Source organism: Lupinus angustifolius, chromosome LG13 (genome assembly GCF_001865875.1).
Source record: "Lupinus angustifolius cultivar Tanjil chromosome LG13, LupAngTanjil_v1.0, whole genome shotgun sequence".
Classification (NCBI taxonomy): Eukaryota; Viridiplantae; Streptophyta; class Magnoliopsida; order Fabales; family Fabaceae; genus Lupinus; species Lupinus angustifolius.
Genome location: NC_032021.1, coordinates 1,049,670 through 1,067,916, shown reverse-complemented (window position 1 = coordinate 1,067,916; position 18,247 = coordinate 1,049,670). Strand labels below are relative to the sequence as shown.

At 30.6% G+C, this 18,247-nt stretch overlaps 3 protein-coding genes across 3 annotated transcripts in view; all 3 read right to left on the bottom strand.

Annotated features, from left to right (window-relative positions):
- Nucleotides 1-582, bottom strand: part of LOC109325234 (actin-depolymerizing factor 5-like) — a 1,268-nt gene extending 686 nt beyond the window's left edge. Inside the window, exons 1-2 of the mRNA XM_019557447.1 lie at nucleotides 476-582; nucleotides 73-332 (exon numbers count right to left, since the gene is read on the bottom strand). Of these exons, the coding sequence (XP_019412992.1) occupies nucleotides 73-332; nucleotides 476-496 (281 nt within the window). The 5' untranslated portion in view covers nucleotides 497-582. The remainder of the gene's footprint in view (nucleotides 1-72; nucleotides 333-475) is intronic.
- LOC109363349 (CTL-like protein DDB_G0288717) lies at nucleotides 6,510-10,338 on the bottom strand. Its single transcript, XM_019609585.1, has 3 exons — nucleotides 9,072-10,338; nucleotides 7,478-7,823; nucleotides 6,510-6,929 (listed from the first exon to the last, which is right to left on the bottom strand). Exons 1-3 carry the CDS (start codon nucleotides 10,121-10,123, stop codon nucleotides 6,669-6,671), a joined length of 1,659 nt encoding a protein of 552 aa, XP_019465130.1. The 5' UTR covers nucleotides 10,124-10,338; the 3' UTR covers nucleotides 6,510-6,668.
- Nucleotides 11,245-14,810, bottom strand: LOC109325987 (peptidyl-prolyl cis-trans isomerase CYP21-1-like). Its single transcript, XM_019558639.1, has 7 exons — nucleotides 14,556-14,810; nucleotides 12,938-13,016; nucleotides 12,699-12,746; nucleotides 12,401-12,424; nucleotides 12,140-12,322; nucleotides 11,972-12,047; nucleotides 11,245-11,673 (listed from the first exon to the last, which is right to left on the bottom strand). The coding sequence occupies exons 1-7, from the start codon at nucleotides 14,652-14,654 to the stop codon at nucleotides 11,511-11,513; spliced, it is 672 nt and encodes a 223-aa protein (XP_019414184.1). The 5' UTR covers nucleotides 14,655-14,810; the 3' UTR covers nucleotides 11,245-11,510.

Genomic DNA, 18,247 nt, shown 5'->3' with positions numbered 1-18,247 from the left:
TATATATATATATATATATATATATATATGATGAATAATACGATTGAGATTAGAGATATTAATGAATGATACCAATAAATGAAGAAGATCTTGCTCTTGTGGCAATTATCAACAGTGACAAAATCAAAGTCGAAGACAGCATATCTACAATCATCATTGGGCAAAGAAGCAGCAAGATCATCATACCCTTCATCAGGACCACCCACCTTATCAACGGTCACAAGCCTTGACCTTTCATCGATCTTATACACAACATATTTGTGAACCTTCTTCCACTTCATTTCCATGAATGAATTCTTACACTCATCCGTAACCCACATACCAGTAGTAGCCTATTCAATGTGTTGTTAATTCATAACCAAACATTAATCATTATTATCATTATCATAAACTATACAATATGTATAATAACACTATATCAACCCTAGAATTAATCATAACATGTATCTACAAAGCAAGTCACATAAAACAATACCATTTTGAAAGCCATCGCCATTGTTGTTATCTGAGGAGGAGAACCACTTAATCTTTTCTTTTTCTTCTTAGTACTCAAAGAGTGGGGGACTTGGATTTTTATATACATAAGGGGTCATTGAGAATGCCATTGTGTTTCTTCATATTTACGTTTTTGTCCTAGATTATGCATAATATTTTATACATTTATACATTTTTAGTTTGTTTAGAAAAACTGTATACATTGATCGTTGAAAGGTTTTTAATTGTCATTATATTATCTATTATTCATTTTTAGTTATTATTGACTTTTTAAATTAAGTAATTTAAATTAATGATAGATGATACGGTGTATAAATTTTTATACTATCATTACATAGATATTACACTCTTTGACAAATAACCTCCCAAAGGTTTATATAAGGAAAAAAATGAAATTTCACCCGATACAAAATATTGAACTGAAGTTTTAATCATTGTTACGTGTGCGAGGATATAATAATAGAGTTTAAAATATTAATATTGATTGTGTAAAGTTTTCTACATTGTTATATCATTTATTGTTTATTTATATTATTTTTGTTTGAAAGTTAATGATAATTAAAAATTAATGGTGGATAATTTGCTGACAGTGTAAAATACACTTAAACTGTCAGTGTATACATATTAAATCCATAATAATATGAGTGTAAAATTTATATGGTGATAGTGTAAAGATGTATATATAGTTAGTGCATTATCACCTTTTATTAAAAATGTATATATAGCTAGTGCATTATCACATTTTATTAAAGATTTATATACAGTTAGCACATTAATCACTATTCATTTAGATTACTTTTTTATTTCAAAAAGTTAATAGTGATTAAAATGAATGAGATGATACAACAATAATCTAAAAAACTTTTACATTGTGTATACAATTTTTCTCTAATATTATTCCATGGAACTATTAATGATTTAAACTTAGTGATAAGTATGACATGATATAATAATATAATATAAGTGAAAAATGAATGTACTAAAATGTAAAAGTATTTTATATTTTGAATCCATCATTCACCATTAAAATTTAGTTATTATTGATTTTTAAATATAAATAATATAAATGAATAATTGATGATACAATGAATCTATATAAATCTTTATAATGATAATATATAAATATTACTCTCATAATATATTCAACTGAAGTTTAAAACATGGGTGAAATATTATGCAAGAAGTAGAAATGAATGATTGATGATATAATGAATATGTATAAATCTTTATAATGATAATATATAGATATTACACTCATAATATTATGCAAGTAATACATCATATATAATTCATTTGTATTAATTTAATAATTACTAAATATGAATAATGTAATATTCCATCACAATGTATAGAATCTACACACACATACATTTTTATGTCTTACAACATTAATTGCTGAAATCTTATGAGTATGATTTCAGATTGCAATTCATACATCTTGGAATTCAATATCAAGTGGAATTAAAACATAAGTATTTATCGTAGTTAAAATATAAGTGCTTTAATTATAAATAGCAATGTTAATGGCATTTTAAGGACATCATTTAAGAAATAACAAAAAAAGGAAAAATAGTATCAATACTTTTTAATAAAATAATATTATATTCTCCTATAAAATTAGAATACAAATCATCATACATAGTAAAAACATTATACATAATATGTAGGTTGATTTATAGGAATATGTATAAATTTTATTTTCCAGAGGTTAAAGCACCATCTTTTTAACACAAAATCTGTCCCCTCGAATAATATCATTGTAACACTTATTAATCTTAATATGAATTGATATATGTTAAAAAAATTGTATGGATAACATTATTTAGTGAAAACATGTGAAAGATGTAAGCATTTACTTATAGAATATGGATAGGTGTATAAATATCACTATTCATTGAATATGTAAAACGATATGTGACATAATCACATACTCGACCTTACAAAATTTTCTGGACATTAGTTTATTTTTTTTATAATATCCTCGGTGAGAGAATAATTTCATGGTATATGGTTAGGTGCATAAATAAAGATTTTAATCAATAATATTCTTACATATACATGAAATTAATCAAAATCCATTTTATTTACATCAATACATGTTTCATGTAATGAGTTCAATATTAAAGATATTAAAGATAATACTGAGATTCAATATTTTACTAGGGTAAAGTACATGTTACGGGAAAATACTAGTGATGAAAAAGAACCTTATTGTAATATAATGTAAAACAAAAATAGCATATTGACTACAACATTTTTATTTTATTCTCATCTACTTCTCAAAATTAAGAAAGAAAAATAAGAAGTCAAGAATATGACATTATAAGTAAGAGATTAGCTATGAGGAAAAAAATGAACATTATGTTTCTAATAATAAAAAACAGATAGATGAGGAATATATATAAAAAAATATTTGGAACTAGAATAGTGTATAATTAAATAATAAATGAAGGGTATCAAAATATTTATTTGAATTTCCATAACTCTTTTATCATAATTGAGGATATTAAACCATTTAAAAGAAGTCCACTTAAGTTATGTGGTAAACATAAATCATATATATATATATATATACGAGTGAGACTTTTGTAATAATGAGAGAGAAATGATTATTTCCTAAAAATATAATAACATTTTAAATATAAAATGAACATAAATGTTAATGCATATTATTTTTGTTTTGATAAATGTCACACATATATATATATGAGAGTAATATTTATTCACTATCAGTATAAAGACTTATATACCGTTAATACATTATTCACTATTTTCATTTGAATTAATTTTTTGAAAAGTCAATAATAATTACATATAAACAGTCAACAATTTAATAATGATATATAAAACTAATATACTATCGGTGCATACATTTTTCTCTCTCTATATATAAGATTCCAAATAACTAATGATATTTTTTTCACATCAACAAAATCATTATTTGTATTTTATAAAACTATACTAATTCAGTAATGAAGAGTATGAATAAATAATTGAAAGTATGATGAGTGAGCAGAACTTAGTTGAACTAATGTGCAAGTACCAAGAAATCAATTTTGATTATTTGACTAACTCCTATTCATAATCAATGGCAATTGCTACTTGGTGCAACATTTGTGTTACTCTGCTTTATATTTTCACTCACAAATACATACACTATATACTATACTATGGTCCCATCTAGGATCACACACTCACACATCCAAACACTTTTTGTTCCTCAAAATAGTCTTTGCGTGAAAGCTAAGCAAACAAGGTTGAAAAAACACTAAGCTTTATCTCGTAACAAACCAGTTTATGTACATTTCGCCAATTACGGTTCAGTTTCCTTGCCAACTTGGTCATCATATGTTTATTTATTTTTATATTGTTGTGGTTGTTATAACTTGGAGATTTCAAGCTCCAAGAACTAGAGTTTTCCCACACATTTGTCTAAGAAAAAGAAGCAGATACAGTTAATACTGCAACCACTGTCTTAGGAATAGTTCATATCGAGGTGGTGGCAGAAATTCTCACATGTATATGCAATGACTCGGACTTTGGGTTTAAATTGTGTTTATTTTTACATTGCACCACACTTGCAGATATCATGAGAAAATGTGATTTATAATTGGGATGTTTTCAACATTAATATTTCAATATCAAAATTTCAAGTTTTTCAGGAATCAATGCATTGCTCTAGCTCATGGGGAGGAATGGGAAATGTAGATTACAAATACTAAAATCCAGGAGAATAGGCAGCATCGGCATCAGAGGATTATGCAGGTCACTGGGGAGGCATTTCCATCAATAGGATGGCCCTCTCCTTGACTTTATAAGTTCCTGATTTGTCCAGCAACTTGTGGCCTGGGATCCTCACTATTGGATAGGATTAAGACACGTGGTAAAAAAACATGTTATTTTTTATTAAAAAATAAATAAGAAATATTTAAAAAAAAATCATCCTCATCATATTCCAGTAATGGTTTCTCCGGAACCATTAGTCATTTTCTGGGACCACATCTTTTCTCTCACAATATTGTGACACTCTATGTGTCATGAGATATGATTGGTCAGAAAAATACTCAATAGTAAAATTTTTAACTTAGATATATTTTTTTAAACCAATCATAACTTATAGCATATAGAGTGATAACAAAATGTAGGACATAACATGTGCTCCCATTTTTTCCTCCCTACCTCAAACCAAGATTTTCTTCATTGATTGAAGTGTTTTATTGTATACTCAGACACATATTTAGGATTTTAAAGAAATAAGTCTTTTATCAAGAAAAAAGTATATTACTATTTTTGGAGTTTGATAATTTTAGTTCTCATAAAAAGTTTTTTCTTTCTAAATCCTTAATATGTACCCATGTACGCACAATAAGTAAATAAATATTCATAGAAGATGTTTAGAAGAGGATGGTTGTGCATGATTTCTACCTGAATCAAGTACTTTATGTTATTAAACCTTCTGCATGTAAGTACTCACTTTTATGTTATAATTATCATCGGGATTTGACAGAAAAAGCATATAATTTAGGCTAACTTTATCTTCTTGGTTCTTGTTTTGATTTGATTAAATGTATATCTGCTTGTCAATGCCAGTTATATTCCGATTATTATTGTTTACACTCATAACTAAGAATAATTGCATTTGGTGAAGTAAAGGGTAGATAAAACTTTTACATAAATCCATAATTATGGTATACGCTAGCTATTTGCACATTCTGATTCAGAATTATCTATACTGTCTAGATCTAATGCACAACAAGATCAGACAGAGAAAATCATTTAGATTTGGATAAAAATGAATCTAGAAATTGAAGCATTTAGATTTGCTGTCTTTTTAAGTCAACTTTGGATTTCATTGCAGAGCTAGATTGGTTAGCTTGTTTTAGCAAATCATCATGTGTAGAAGTTGTCTATAATGTAAGGCCCACTAAACCAATAGCAAGCCCTATCCTTGAACCAGTTGTCACATAACACACAATGGCCTAATGTATATTACCATCAGAATCTCTCGAGACACTTGTTAAAACCACCAGGCTTGGTTCCATAAATTTTGACTAATTATTACTATTGAACTTTGCAGCTCCACTCAGAGGTTACTGTGCCCTACAAGTTAAATTGTACCACATTTGTTGTCCCACAGTATGTGTCATTCCATATGTCAATGATTATGATTGGTTGAAAAAATATATTTAAATTAAAACTTTAATAATTAATCATTTTTCTGACCAATCATAAGCAGCGGCATATGGAGTGGGCCATTGTTTTGGGACAGCAGATGTCTACCCCAAGTTAAATGGAATTGAAGGAAGCATAGGCAGACTCTCTTTATTGAGTAATGCTCACTGCACATATTGAAGCTATGATTATATATGATCACTTGATCACATTCCTTTACCAACCTGCCAAGCAAAGAGAAGCCTAAGCAATTAGAGAAAATAAAGTGGCCATTTTTAATGAGAAGATGGTGCAAAGTTAAATTTTTTGGCTTCCCTTTTAGCTGAAGGGAAAGGTATGGTTGAATTGGATTAAAACCAAAAATCAAAAGTAGAAACGCCAATAAGTATGAGACATACAGCATAAATGCAAAACAACTTTCTCCACAGACAACTACCCTGTTGAGGAAGAAAAGGTGCAGGTGACAAGGGCCTTGAGTGAGAACAAATTCACCAAACAAGTTTTGCAGCAATCCAATAAAGCTTCAAAATGCATGTTATCACTATGTTCCTTCTTTCTTAGAATTTTTTTCATGGTGAAATTTCCTGTGTCCTCTGTTATTGAATGTGTTTGATTTGGTAAGAAATAATGGACCGTATGACAAACAAAAATTAATACCTTGTTCAATTTTTAATTTACTTCACTTAACACAAATTTGTGTTCACAACCAGAAGATTAGAAAAGGATCTATCAAGGCCCCTAAAAATCACAGGAAATGAAAGAACTATCAAAGTAATACAGATTTTGATAAGTCATCAAGCAAAAAAAAATCATGTAACCTGTGCAACTTAATCCCCACAAAAATATACAAGGATCATGTTGCATTAAAAATATAAATCAACTAATTGTTTCCCTCATTCAGTGAATTATAAAACAAAATAGAAATACAGTTGCAAGTATGCACAATAGGCTGAGCCAATTCTACATACTGTCCACAAAAATATTTGAATCATGAGAATAATTTACACACCTAGAGTTTTTCTAGTAATGGATTGTCTTAGACTTCTACTAATGGGTAAGTGAACATAAACCTCATGGACGTCTTGTTTACAAACCTCTCCTCTGTCCCTGTCTATCGCGTAGCAAACATAAATCGTGTCGATTACAATATCTAGCACACGCACAAGGAACCCCAACACTATTATCAGCAGCACCCAAGCCAATGCAGCCACAGAATATGAATCAGATCCAAGATTAGTCACACCTTTTAATATAGCACAGACCTGCTTAGACATAAACAATTAGGACCAATGTACATAGAAGAAACAGAAAATGATTAAAATAGTGAAGCAAACTCGTAAAAATTTGCGAAACCAATAGAATACCAAACTCCACCAAAGAACTGGGGTTCTTTTTCTTTTCCAAAACTTCAAACAAGAGATGCCCCAGGCTTAAAAAAGGTTTATATGATTAAGGTATCATATGCCAGGAGTTTTATAAGAAATGAAGTTTTATGCAACTTAAATCCTCATACCAAAACAAATACAAAAAAGGAAGAGAGAATAGAACATAAATTAGCTATAACTCATGGCGGCCACGTGAACATACAGAAAAGTTAATGACAAAAATGCATTGCAAGTTATGGTCAATAATCATCATCCACAGGTTACAACCATAGATAGTTATGCCAGTTATCCACCTATCCCATGCTTCATGCTTTGAGAGGACTTGTTTGAATTTATGTCTGCACTTAAACTAAGAACTAACACCTAGTAGCAAATCTCAAATGCAACGCATAAAAATTAAAAAGAGAATGATTAACACAACATACCACAATTGTGTATATTGCTGAGAGGACAAAGACAATTCCAGCCAAGAGGCGAGATGAGATGGTCTCCACAAAAACAGCGGAGAGGAGATTACGTCTAAGAAGTTCATATGTCATCATTGCAGATAAGCAGTAAGCTTCGCCAGTTATTGCAGCAAAGTTTATGGTAAACTTATTAAGAAAATCAAATGCTGCTAGTAAGGCATTAACACAGCACTGTAATACAAGGTTCACTATCCCAGTAGCATCCTCTCGTCTTGCATTATCAACTGCAGATCGCACCATTCGAACAACAGACAATAGCAATCCTGATAAACATACTGTGCCAGAAGAAGGACCAAAAGCATTTCTGCCAGCCAAAGTCTCACAGTTAATGTCTTTCTAAATGTGAAACAATCATATACTTATATTCAGTTTTTCCCCCTATCTGTCAACCAAGGAGTTATAGGGAATGAGTAAAATTGGAAGCAACAAGAAACATCACAAGTACTCACAGTCTTCCACTATGGAAATTTCATAAGCAACAAATTAATAATGACGAGAATCAAATTAAAGAAAACACTCTCAAACTAAACATTCGAACATTCGTGTACAAATTTATGCAATAGCATTGCTGTATAGACATCAAGAACACGGGAATTTGATATGATTGTTCTACCATGAAGAATAGTATGATTATTTGCTTCTACTGTTGAGAGTATTTTTCCCCCTACCTATGTAGGACGACACCTAGACTTAGATATTAACGTTTTGTCAATGAAAATGACTTACGATAAAGTATTATGTGATCCATGTAGCCTAACCCACCTAGTGGGACTAATGTTGTTATACGTAGGAAGGCACCTAAAATTTGAGTGCATTGCATAATGATTATTTTATGGATGTATAGGCTTTGTTCGGCAAAAGTAGTTTGTAGCTTTGACGGTAGTTGGAAGCTTGTAGTTGTGTAGATAGCTTATTAAACTAGAATTGTTCATTAAAACTAGCTTTGTAACTAACTAAAATTTAAAAATGGCTAAAAAGTAATAATTTGGTTTTTTAGTTAGAGGTAACTAATGTAATTTTTAAATATTTTGAAGGGTAAAAGCTATAAGGACCCTTCAATTTTTGTTCATTGAATGACTCTAGTACTTTATTGACTAATTCAAAAAGCTACAAGATACCTAAAAAACTACAAGTTTGTGTTGCCGAACAATACCATAATTAGATGCTTGGAGGTAGAAAGAGACTAATAAAAGCTATAGGCGAAACCATTGAAAAGTAAATGGAATTCATGACTACTTGGTTTTTTGATAACATGATGATATATTCATGTAATCAATCCTACCTAGTATGAAAAAGGTTTTATTTTTTTACAGCAACTGTGATCATGTTCCACACGTGATAGTCATTTGTAGTGTTAGATATTTGTATTTTTTTGTTGCCTTCCCCCCACATAAACATTTGTATAGTTTTTGTCCCCACTGCCCAAAGACTCGGGGGGTCCATCACTAATCACAATCTAATATGCAAGAACAAGTAAGGAAATAATAAGCAACAACAATCATGAACAAGAAAGGTATAAAAGAACAACAAAAAAGGATGAAATGATATCCACCTTAGAGAAGTTATAATACCCCGCCTACGAGTTTCATCCTCCTTGGTGAAATACCAATGAGCAACAGTCCCACTGATAACATAAACTTGAGCTTCCTTCATAGCCGTTGCCGACCACAACATAGTGAGAATCGCCAACGCGAAATAAGCAGGCACCCAACTATCCTCCTTCCAAACGCAATCATATTCATCACCATGTAAATGCTTCGGCACAACCTTCCCATTAAACCTTGCAAACACCATGAACAACACAATTGGCACATAATACACAACCAGCCCAATTGTCAAACAAGGTAACACCCCCAACAATCCCAAATTCCTCGAAAGCGCATTGGAAGCCACCCCAATTATGCTCACAGTGAGTTCAATCCGATACCAATTCACCACCAAGACCCACACGATGATCCCAATTATCAAAAAGATGAACACCAGCACCAAAATCCGATACCCAAGAGGGAACGCGTGGCTGCAATTAGAGCTTACAGTGCAGGCAACAAACCAATACACGTTGAGAAAGATAGGAATGATAATAAAGAATGGGATCGATGCGTAGACAAGGTGTTTGGTATAATGCTTGAGTGAAAAAAGAATGAAACAGCAAATGGGTAAGCTGAAAATGAAGGTAGCAACGACTGTCCATGTCAAATCCTTCACAATATTCGGAGAATAAGAAAAATGAAAATCGAGAGAAACCAGCACCTCCCAATTGAAAGATGATGTAGAAATGGAAGGTTTGACACAAGAGGAAGTGTTGGGGTCGAAGGAGAAGGAAGAGAGAGTGGAGTAATTGGGGTTGTGGTGAAAGACAGCGAAGATACCAAAGGCAAAGGTGGAGAGAATGAAGAGAAGGAAGAGGAAGAGGAAATGAAGGTCATTGAAGGAACGAGGACCGTGATTGTAAGAGATGTGTAGGTAAGGGGCATAGTCTGAGGCATTTTCATCGAATGGTGAAGATAACGATGATGATGGATATGGGAGATTCGCGAGAAGAGGGTGTGATGAAGAAGTGTCGTATAGAGAATTGGGTTTGTTGGGTTCCTCGCTTATATTCATATTTGACAGAGAAGAAGAGTCCTTAGTTCAATGAAGAGATAGTGGACTGTCATAATCTAACACTCGTTGTGGCACTTTCCATTGTTGTAATTTGTAAATCTAATTTTCTCTAGGTTTCTATTCTGGATCGATCAAAGAACTTGAATGAAGTTAGTGATGAAATTCTTAAGATAAAAAAGTGGCTATGAAGTTTTTTTATTCTTTTTCGTTTTGAGAAGATAATGGCACTAACGTGGGTTAACAAAAATAAAATATAAAATAATGCAGTAGGTTTCTACTTTCTAAGAGTGATTCTGTGGTTTGAGACTGGGTAAAACTACCGAGTAAATCCAACATTTATTTTTCAGTATACTGTTAAATGATGAGAACTTTTTCACGGTATCGTTCTGTTCCTCGTGACATGAGGGAGAACATTCAATTTTAACAAGATTATGTCATTAGGGACTTGTCTAAGAGCAAGTACATTGATAAAGTTAAGTTGGTTGATAGGGTTTAAAGGTTAGAAACCAGGTAGAGGAGTTCAATGGGAGTATATTCTCTTGCGTTCCGTATATTATGACCTTTTCTTTCTTACGTATTATACCACTCCTTTCTTATTAAGTTATTATAGTGCCAGAAATTGTCAATAAAATGTGCTGCCCATGTTAATTGAAGTCAGATACGGATCTGGCTTGCACTTTTTTATGCCAAATGGCCCATTCTTAAGAAAGTTAATAACCACCTCAGAGTCAAACATGCTGATCTTTCCTCTTCTTATTTTATAACCTTGAGATCTCGTTAGTTCAAATCATTTGAATTAGTAGTTCATCCTAACAAGGATTATGAAATCTGTATACAAAAACAGATTGCTTAATATATCAGGATCAGAATTACTACTTAATACTTTTGAGCCTTGATCTCTTATATGTGTGTGAGAGAGAGAATATTAACCTCAACCCTTAAGACTGAGTTTAAGAAATTTTAAAAAGCAACTTTCTGTACAACAGCTTTATCATGGACAAGCTTCAAGAGAGGTTTTAAATTCTTATAAACAGGACTAGCATGTTCTTTCTGCTTTATGGATTCTGGCATGCCGTAGAATTGAACATACCACACTCGCAACAAAATTGGCAGACACAGCAAATTAAATTTGCATGCAGAAGATTCAAACAAAACAAGAGAATGTCCTTAAAGTTCTTTCCCTTTTTTCTACAGCAAACAGCTTTGTGCTTATGTGTGTGAAATACACACAAAGGTGATTTAAAAAATACAATCCACGGAAGAAGAAGAAAGAACACAGACTATGAAAAGTTTCAAAAGTTGCTAAGACTCTATAAAAGTAATCAGACTCTATACCTAAACCAATTTTTTAAGTCAAGAAATCAAATTGTCACTGTAATGAGAAAGTTCAACGTTCCTCTTCCCACTCGCTCTTGGGTATCTCTCCAGAGTCTACAATAACTACCTTCTTTCTGGGTTTTCCACTGTAGGTTCCAGCTCCCCCTTCAATTGCAAACACAATATCCATGCCTTGGACAACCTTCCCAAAGACAACATGATCTCCATCCAACCTGGAATGTTTGCATGTAAAGAGATATCATCTCTAGTGATGGTGATGATGGCACAATAAGCATTTATTTCGCTTTTTCAAAAACAATTTTGAAAGCAGTATCTTTCTAAATGCAGGATTACCAAACACTAAATGGCTAAAGTATATAATGGCTGCCTTAAAAAGACTGTTCACAACCTTTGAGAACTCAATATGACTGCATAAAAAATTCTTATATCTCGAGATTTAAAGCTCAGACAAGAGCTTAGCCTTGGTCAATAAATTGCCCAAACCACCCACTGCCAGACATAAAAACTTACCAATAGGCCTTTACTGTTGTAATGAAAAACTGTGAACCATTGGAATCAGGTCCTGAATTCGCCATAGAGACAACGCCTGCAACCGAGGAATAAACTAAAATGTCAATGAAATGAAGAAAAACATCAAATTTTAAAAATGAACACATCCAAGCAAATGATGTTACACACCAGCATGAGAATGTTTTATCTTGAAATTCTCATCAGGAAAGGTGCCACCATAGATAGATTCAGATCCCTTGCCATCATGATGAACAACGTCCCCGCCCTGAATCACGAAACCAGATATTATCCTATGAAGTGGTGTGCCTTTGTAATGAAGCTTTAAGCCACTGGCACTCTTGCCCTTCTCCCCTACTCAACATGGAATACACCTTATCAGTGCAAGGACAAAGAGAGGTTAAAACAACATGAAAAAGTGATTACCATTACCTGTGCATAAAGCTCTAAAATTTTCTGCAGACAGAAAATATTAAATCAGTAAAAAATGTAAGGTTATAAAATATATAAGTGTGACTGTATGTAAATTGCATAAACTATGGGCTAGGTTCATCAAGCAGATTTAAGTTTGACTATACTGAAAGTCTAGACCCGGTATAAACAGTGAATGAAAAGGACTGCCCATAGAATATTTCTTTTAAAGATGTTGGCCCTTGATTCATGCAAAATAGAAATTTAGACACACACTTAAAGCAACTAAATAACTTGAAATGGAGAATCAATAACTTACCTACAGTTTTTGGTACAACTTGGCCATATAATCCAATCACGATCCTACCTGCAGAAGTTATTGTTATTGCAGGTTGTTAATAGCAAACAGGAAGAAGAATTGAATGTTTTTAAACTTTTTTTAATGATAATTGTTGCTTCTGTCTTTCCATATCTTCTTTCTAATGAAAACACCTAGTAACTTGAATTGATCCAAATGATAGCAATAGGTAAAGTTTCAAAAAATAGTTGCTCAACAACCTAAATGTTGTTTATCAATATCCACATCCAAGAATACTCTGTGTGTAATTTCAGGGTTCTCTTCTATTTTCTCCTCAGCCTACATCAGAAAAGGTGAAGGTTTATTATTAACTGAAGCCGATAAGAAATAAAGATGGAAATCATAAGCCGAAAGTTTTCACAAGTGATCTAACTATCAATTTTCAATAAGATGATATAGAAGAGAGGTTTTGTATATATTGTACTGTTATGGTCGATGCAGGTGCACAACATAATATAACGCAAGAAAAAGCTTTAATGTGTATTCACAATGGTGCTTATACAGCTTAACCAATGAGCCTACACTAGATAGAGTTCACCACAACCACTGAAGCAAATAACAAATTTAACTCTTAACCTTGCAAAACATGACTTCAGATTTTTCTAAATAGAGATGGAGTTCTAAACTACAACATATCCCACAAACACTCCAAGAAGCAGGGAATGCCCATAGTAAAGCTGGAAAGTAGAAAGTTTAAACAGTAAATATGATGGTTTGATTTCAGCAAATGAGTGCTAAGATTCAAATTGAAATCAAATATATAGAATACTCTTACAGTATTTGTTACCCTGGGACCCAAAAAAATCCCTACGATTGTTATGTCAATATACCATCCTTCGTCTATTTATTTCACAACCTAGTGACCATAATATGCCCTCCCAACCTAGTATCCTTCTCAACTCTCATACCTCACCACTTTCGATCACATCTCTCTGTAATGCATAGCCTCTTATAAGCATCAAATGTAACCCTTACCTTGGACCCTACAAACACCCCTCACTAGGACTAAAAGGGAATATCCATGGGAACTAACACTTATGTGTATCTCCCTGCTTTTATAGTCCTCATTAAACTCTTCACTTTGTTAAGCTGAGATACATGGAAAATATACACAGAACTATTTCTGTTAAACTACAGTTGGAAGATTGAACTTTGAATCCATTGACTAATGTCAAACTTCTAATATTATATACATGAATGAAATGACTCGAAATTGAACTTGAATTTACATTAACATAGTTATAACTTAGAATATGGTTCAAGATTGGTTAGCTAAGTTTGTAGTTAGTTAGAGTAGTTTGCTGAGTCAGCAAACTGATTATTACCTAGTTATCTTCCTTGTCTAATATAAGCTACATGATTTGCTTACTATACACACTCAATCACTTTCGAGTTTCGATTTCATATATTCAGTACACATTGCCTCTCACCTCAACTATCTGTAGCTTTTGCCATGTTACTTAACACAGTAATGATGGATCTATGTATTATCCCTGCTTCAAGCCACAGTGTATATCAGATATATAATTCATTTGTTTCATTTAGCAGCTTCAGCTTTTGGAATTAAAGAATCGACTTACACAATTAAAGACAATAAAAGAAAAATTAAAGACATAAACTCTCATTTTGACAATATCGTCACATAAAATGATAATTACTAGTTACTACAGGAAGAAAAGACACAAAACAAGCTTGGAATCGAAGATTCAGATCAGTGAAAGCAAATTCAAACAAAAAACAAACTCAGATCAGTGAAATCATATTCACAGTGGCAATAGCAATAAAATAATAATATATGGTTAAATAAAAGGGGCAAACCAGTTTAGAGGCAGAGAAAGCGAAAACGATGAAGATTGAGAGGACAAGGAAGAGAAGGAGACATCGCGGTTGAACGAGAAACGAGATCTCTCTACGCATTGCTTCAAAAAAATAGTTATCAGTGCGAAGTTATATTGAATCAAAGAAAAATCGAAACGTTGTGATCTTCCATGCCAGATAGCTTTGAATCCCTGAAAGGTTAAGGTGCAAACTTCTCAGTGCCAAATTGCGAAAGCTGAATCGCGCTAACACGAATAAATCAAAATTATTTATTTATTTGCTTTAAAATCAACTAAAACTCAAACAAAACCCTCCCATGTAATAATGTACCCAAAAAAAACCTCCCATGTAAAGGAGCATGTAAAAAATTCATTATTACACGGGGAGCATGGTTAAAAAAAATTTATAAATTATAATATATATGTATTGTTAGTCTAAATAAATAATTAATATATCATTTATCATTAATTAATTGATGTTGTTTGTCACTCATTCATTACTTATAATAATTAATTTTAACTAAAAAATATTGGCATAATGATGTAAAGCTTCATTAAATTCACAGAAAAATTAAAGGGTGAGTTATTCAATTCCTAAAAGTAATATTTATTAGGAGGGAGAAAAATGATTTACTTTATTGTAAATAAGATAAATGATACTTTTTGATAGTACCAAAAATAATTAACTTTAATTTATTTATCAAATTTACTGTTTTGCTCTATTCTAACTCTTAAATTTAGTTATTCTCTTCTTATTCATTAATTTGTTATCTTAGGACAATTTCCTTCTGTCCTAATTAATATTGGTTTACATGCATTACTGTTCATATTGGTATGAGTATGATGATAATGATTTTCTTATTCACCTGTTAGTAATTTTATATTATGTGAATCTTATAACTCTTAGGTTATGTTTGGTTTTTGAATGAAAGTAGAAAGAAAGAAAATGGAAGGAAAGAAAAATGAGGGAAAGAAAAGTAGTAGAAAATGATATGATAATTTTATTGTTTGGTATGATTGAAAATGGAAGGAAGGTAAGAGGAAAGAAAAACACATTTATATATAATGTATTGAAAAAGACATAAGTGTCCTCATCATATCTATATAATTATATAGATATCTAATTTTTAAATTACATAACTAAATAATTTATTTTTAATAATATTAATTAATATTTTTTAAGTAACATATCATCTAAGTTCAATAACAATATTTGTTTATAAAATTCAAAGAAAATCATTAACATTTTACATACATCTTTTTCACAATAGTGTGTCTAGAAGAAAATATAACTGATATTCGATAATCACTTTTATATTTTTAATCACCTCACTTCTACATATTTGTGTTTTGTCTTTGTAATTTATTTATTATTTGTTACTTTGTCTAGAAGTAATGATATTTCTTTTTTCTTTTCACTTCATCTTTTAACATACACAATTACTATTTAATTGTGAGCTCAAAAACAACAAAAATAAAATTAAGTTAACTAATTTCATATAAAAATGAAAATAAACAAAGAAAATTAATACATTGTATTTATTTTCATCTAGATTATTGTTTTTCAATTCATGATGAAAGGCAAATTTGGAATTTTTGATGGTTTTCTTTCCTTCCTTTATTTTCTTCCCAACTTATGGAGAAAAAGTTTTTTGTGGGACCCATACATATTTTTTTCTTCCTCCCTGTTTAATTTTGGAACCAAATGATGAAAAATGCACTTTTCTTTCTTCCTCATTTTTATATAACCAAAGGTAGTGTTAAGGGATGATAATGAAGAAAAATAATTTTATGACCTACTAGAGAGATTAAACATATGAGATTTTTATATATTTTTCCCAAGGTTTTATTTAAGTCAATCTAAAGATTGAACTCAAATATTCAATACATAGTTTATGTTTATAATTTTCATAGATTTATTATTTATATACTCATGTAGAATTTTTTTTATAGATTATATTATCTATACTATATATAAAGCCAAAACTTGAAATAACTTTCCTCATGATGCAATTTTCATTTCCTATTTTGCCCTTCACATTATTTAATTTTTACAAAAAAACTATATAATTCTAAGCAACCATCACCAATACATTAATTTACCACATATCCCACCTTAAATTAAACATTATCATAAACACAAAACAGATAATATAAAGTACACCAAACACAATAAATACATTCTAATTCAAAAATGAAATATATAAAAATGAAATATATAGTATCACACAATATTCATAAATTGATCATCATTGATTTTTAAACAAAAAATAATATAAATAAATGATAAATGTTAGATTGATCATATAAATTTTTTTGTGTTGTACATAAATATTAAGCTTTTTATTTATTTATTATTATGACCATATGGTATCTATTATTTCTCTAATTTTCTATGGGCATACAATTTCTCAAATCTTCTACCTCTTTCATTTCTTGTATCTCTAAAATTGCTTTGAAATATAAAAGGACAAAACCTTAAGAGAAGACAATATACAACATAAATTATTCCCACTGCTTTGAAATATAAAAAGACAAACCTTAAGAGAAGACAATCTACAACATAAATTATTCCCACCATGATTGAATACATTTTACTTGTTCAATTATTATTTATAAGCACAATTTTAATATTGATAAAGGAAATGTATTTGCCGGATTTTGAATTTGGGTGACTACAGTCAATATCATGCCACTTTTACCAGTGAACTAACTCATTTGTTTCTTCATTTGTATATGGATTTTTTTATCGGTAGTTGTTAGTATATTAGTATTTTTATTGCAGGTGATATTTTACATTCAATCTCTTTCACCCTAACCATTAAATCATTTTATAACTTTTTTTTTATGTTGAAACTCAAATTCACAATCTCCTACACTTCATTCCTACGTCCTATCTATTCACCTTCAGACCACCTTATAACTTCCTTTGTATATGGATATTAAGAATCATCATCCTATATCCTAAATATTTACATCCTATGAAATTAATCAAATATCACCAAATAATACAAATAAATTATTTTTTATTTTTATGATTTTACTTTTTAAGTATATGACAATTTTCAATTAGATTGATACATAATGAGATATAGAAAATGAGACAGATGATGATGTACTTTCTGATATTAAAATTTTCTTTTATGAACACATTAAGGTCAATATCATGCCACTTTACCTATGAACTAACTTAATGGCTTGTTCATTTGTACAAGGATGTTTTATGAACGCATTAGTGTCAACTACAATGCCTCTTATTTTATATTTTTCGCAATAATCTCAAAGCCTCTTACTAATTTGTATTTTTATTATTTTAGCAAAAAGAATTCAAATAATCATTAAAAAGCACCAAGTTTATAGTACGACAATTAATATCTCATCAATCTCTAAAACAATTGGTAAAATTGAACTAATTTGTAATAAAAAAACGCAAAGTATAACATCAATCTTTATCATTGTGAATAATAATATTAAGCATGATAAATAAATATATAAATGAAAATTATAAAGTTCATATAATTTAAAAACTGAAATATTTTTCTTTTTTAATATTCATTATAATATCCTATTCGAAGGGGAGACATTTTCCCTAATCCAGTGAACAAGCATATAACCTCGACTTTGAATTAGAATTAACAGAAAGAGAAATGAGATCAGGTATAAACAATGAAGAGCATGCTAACCCCTGTAAGC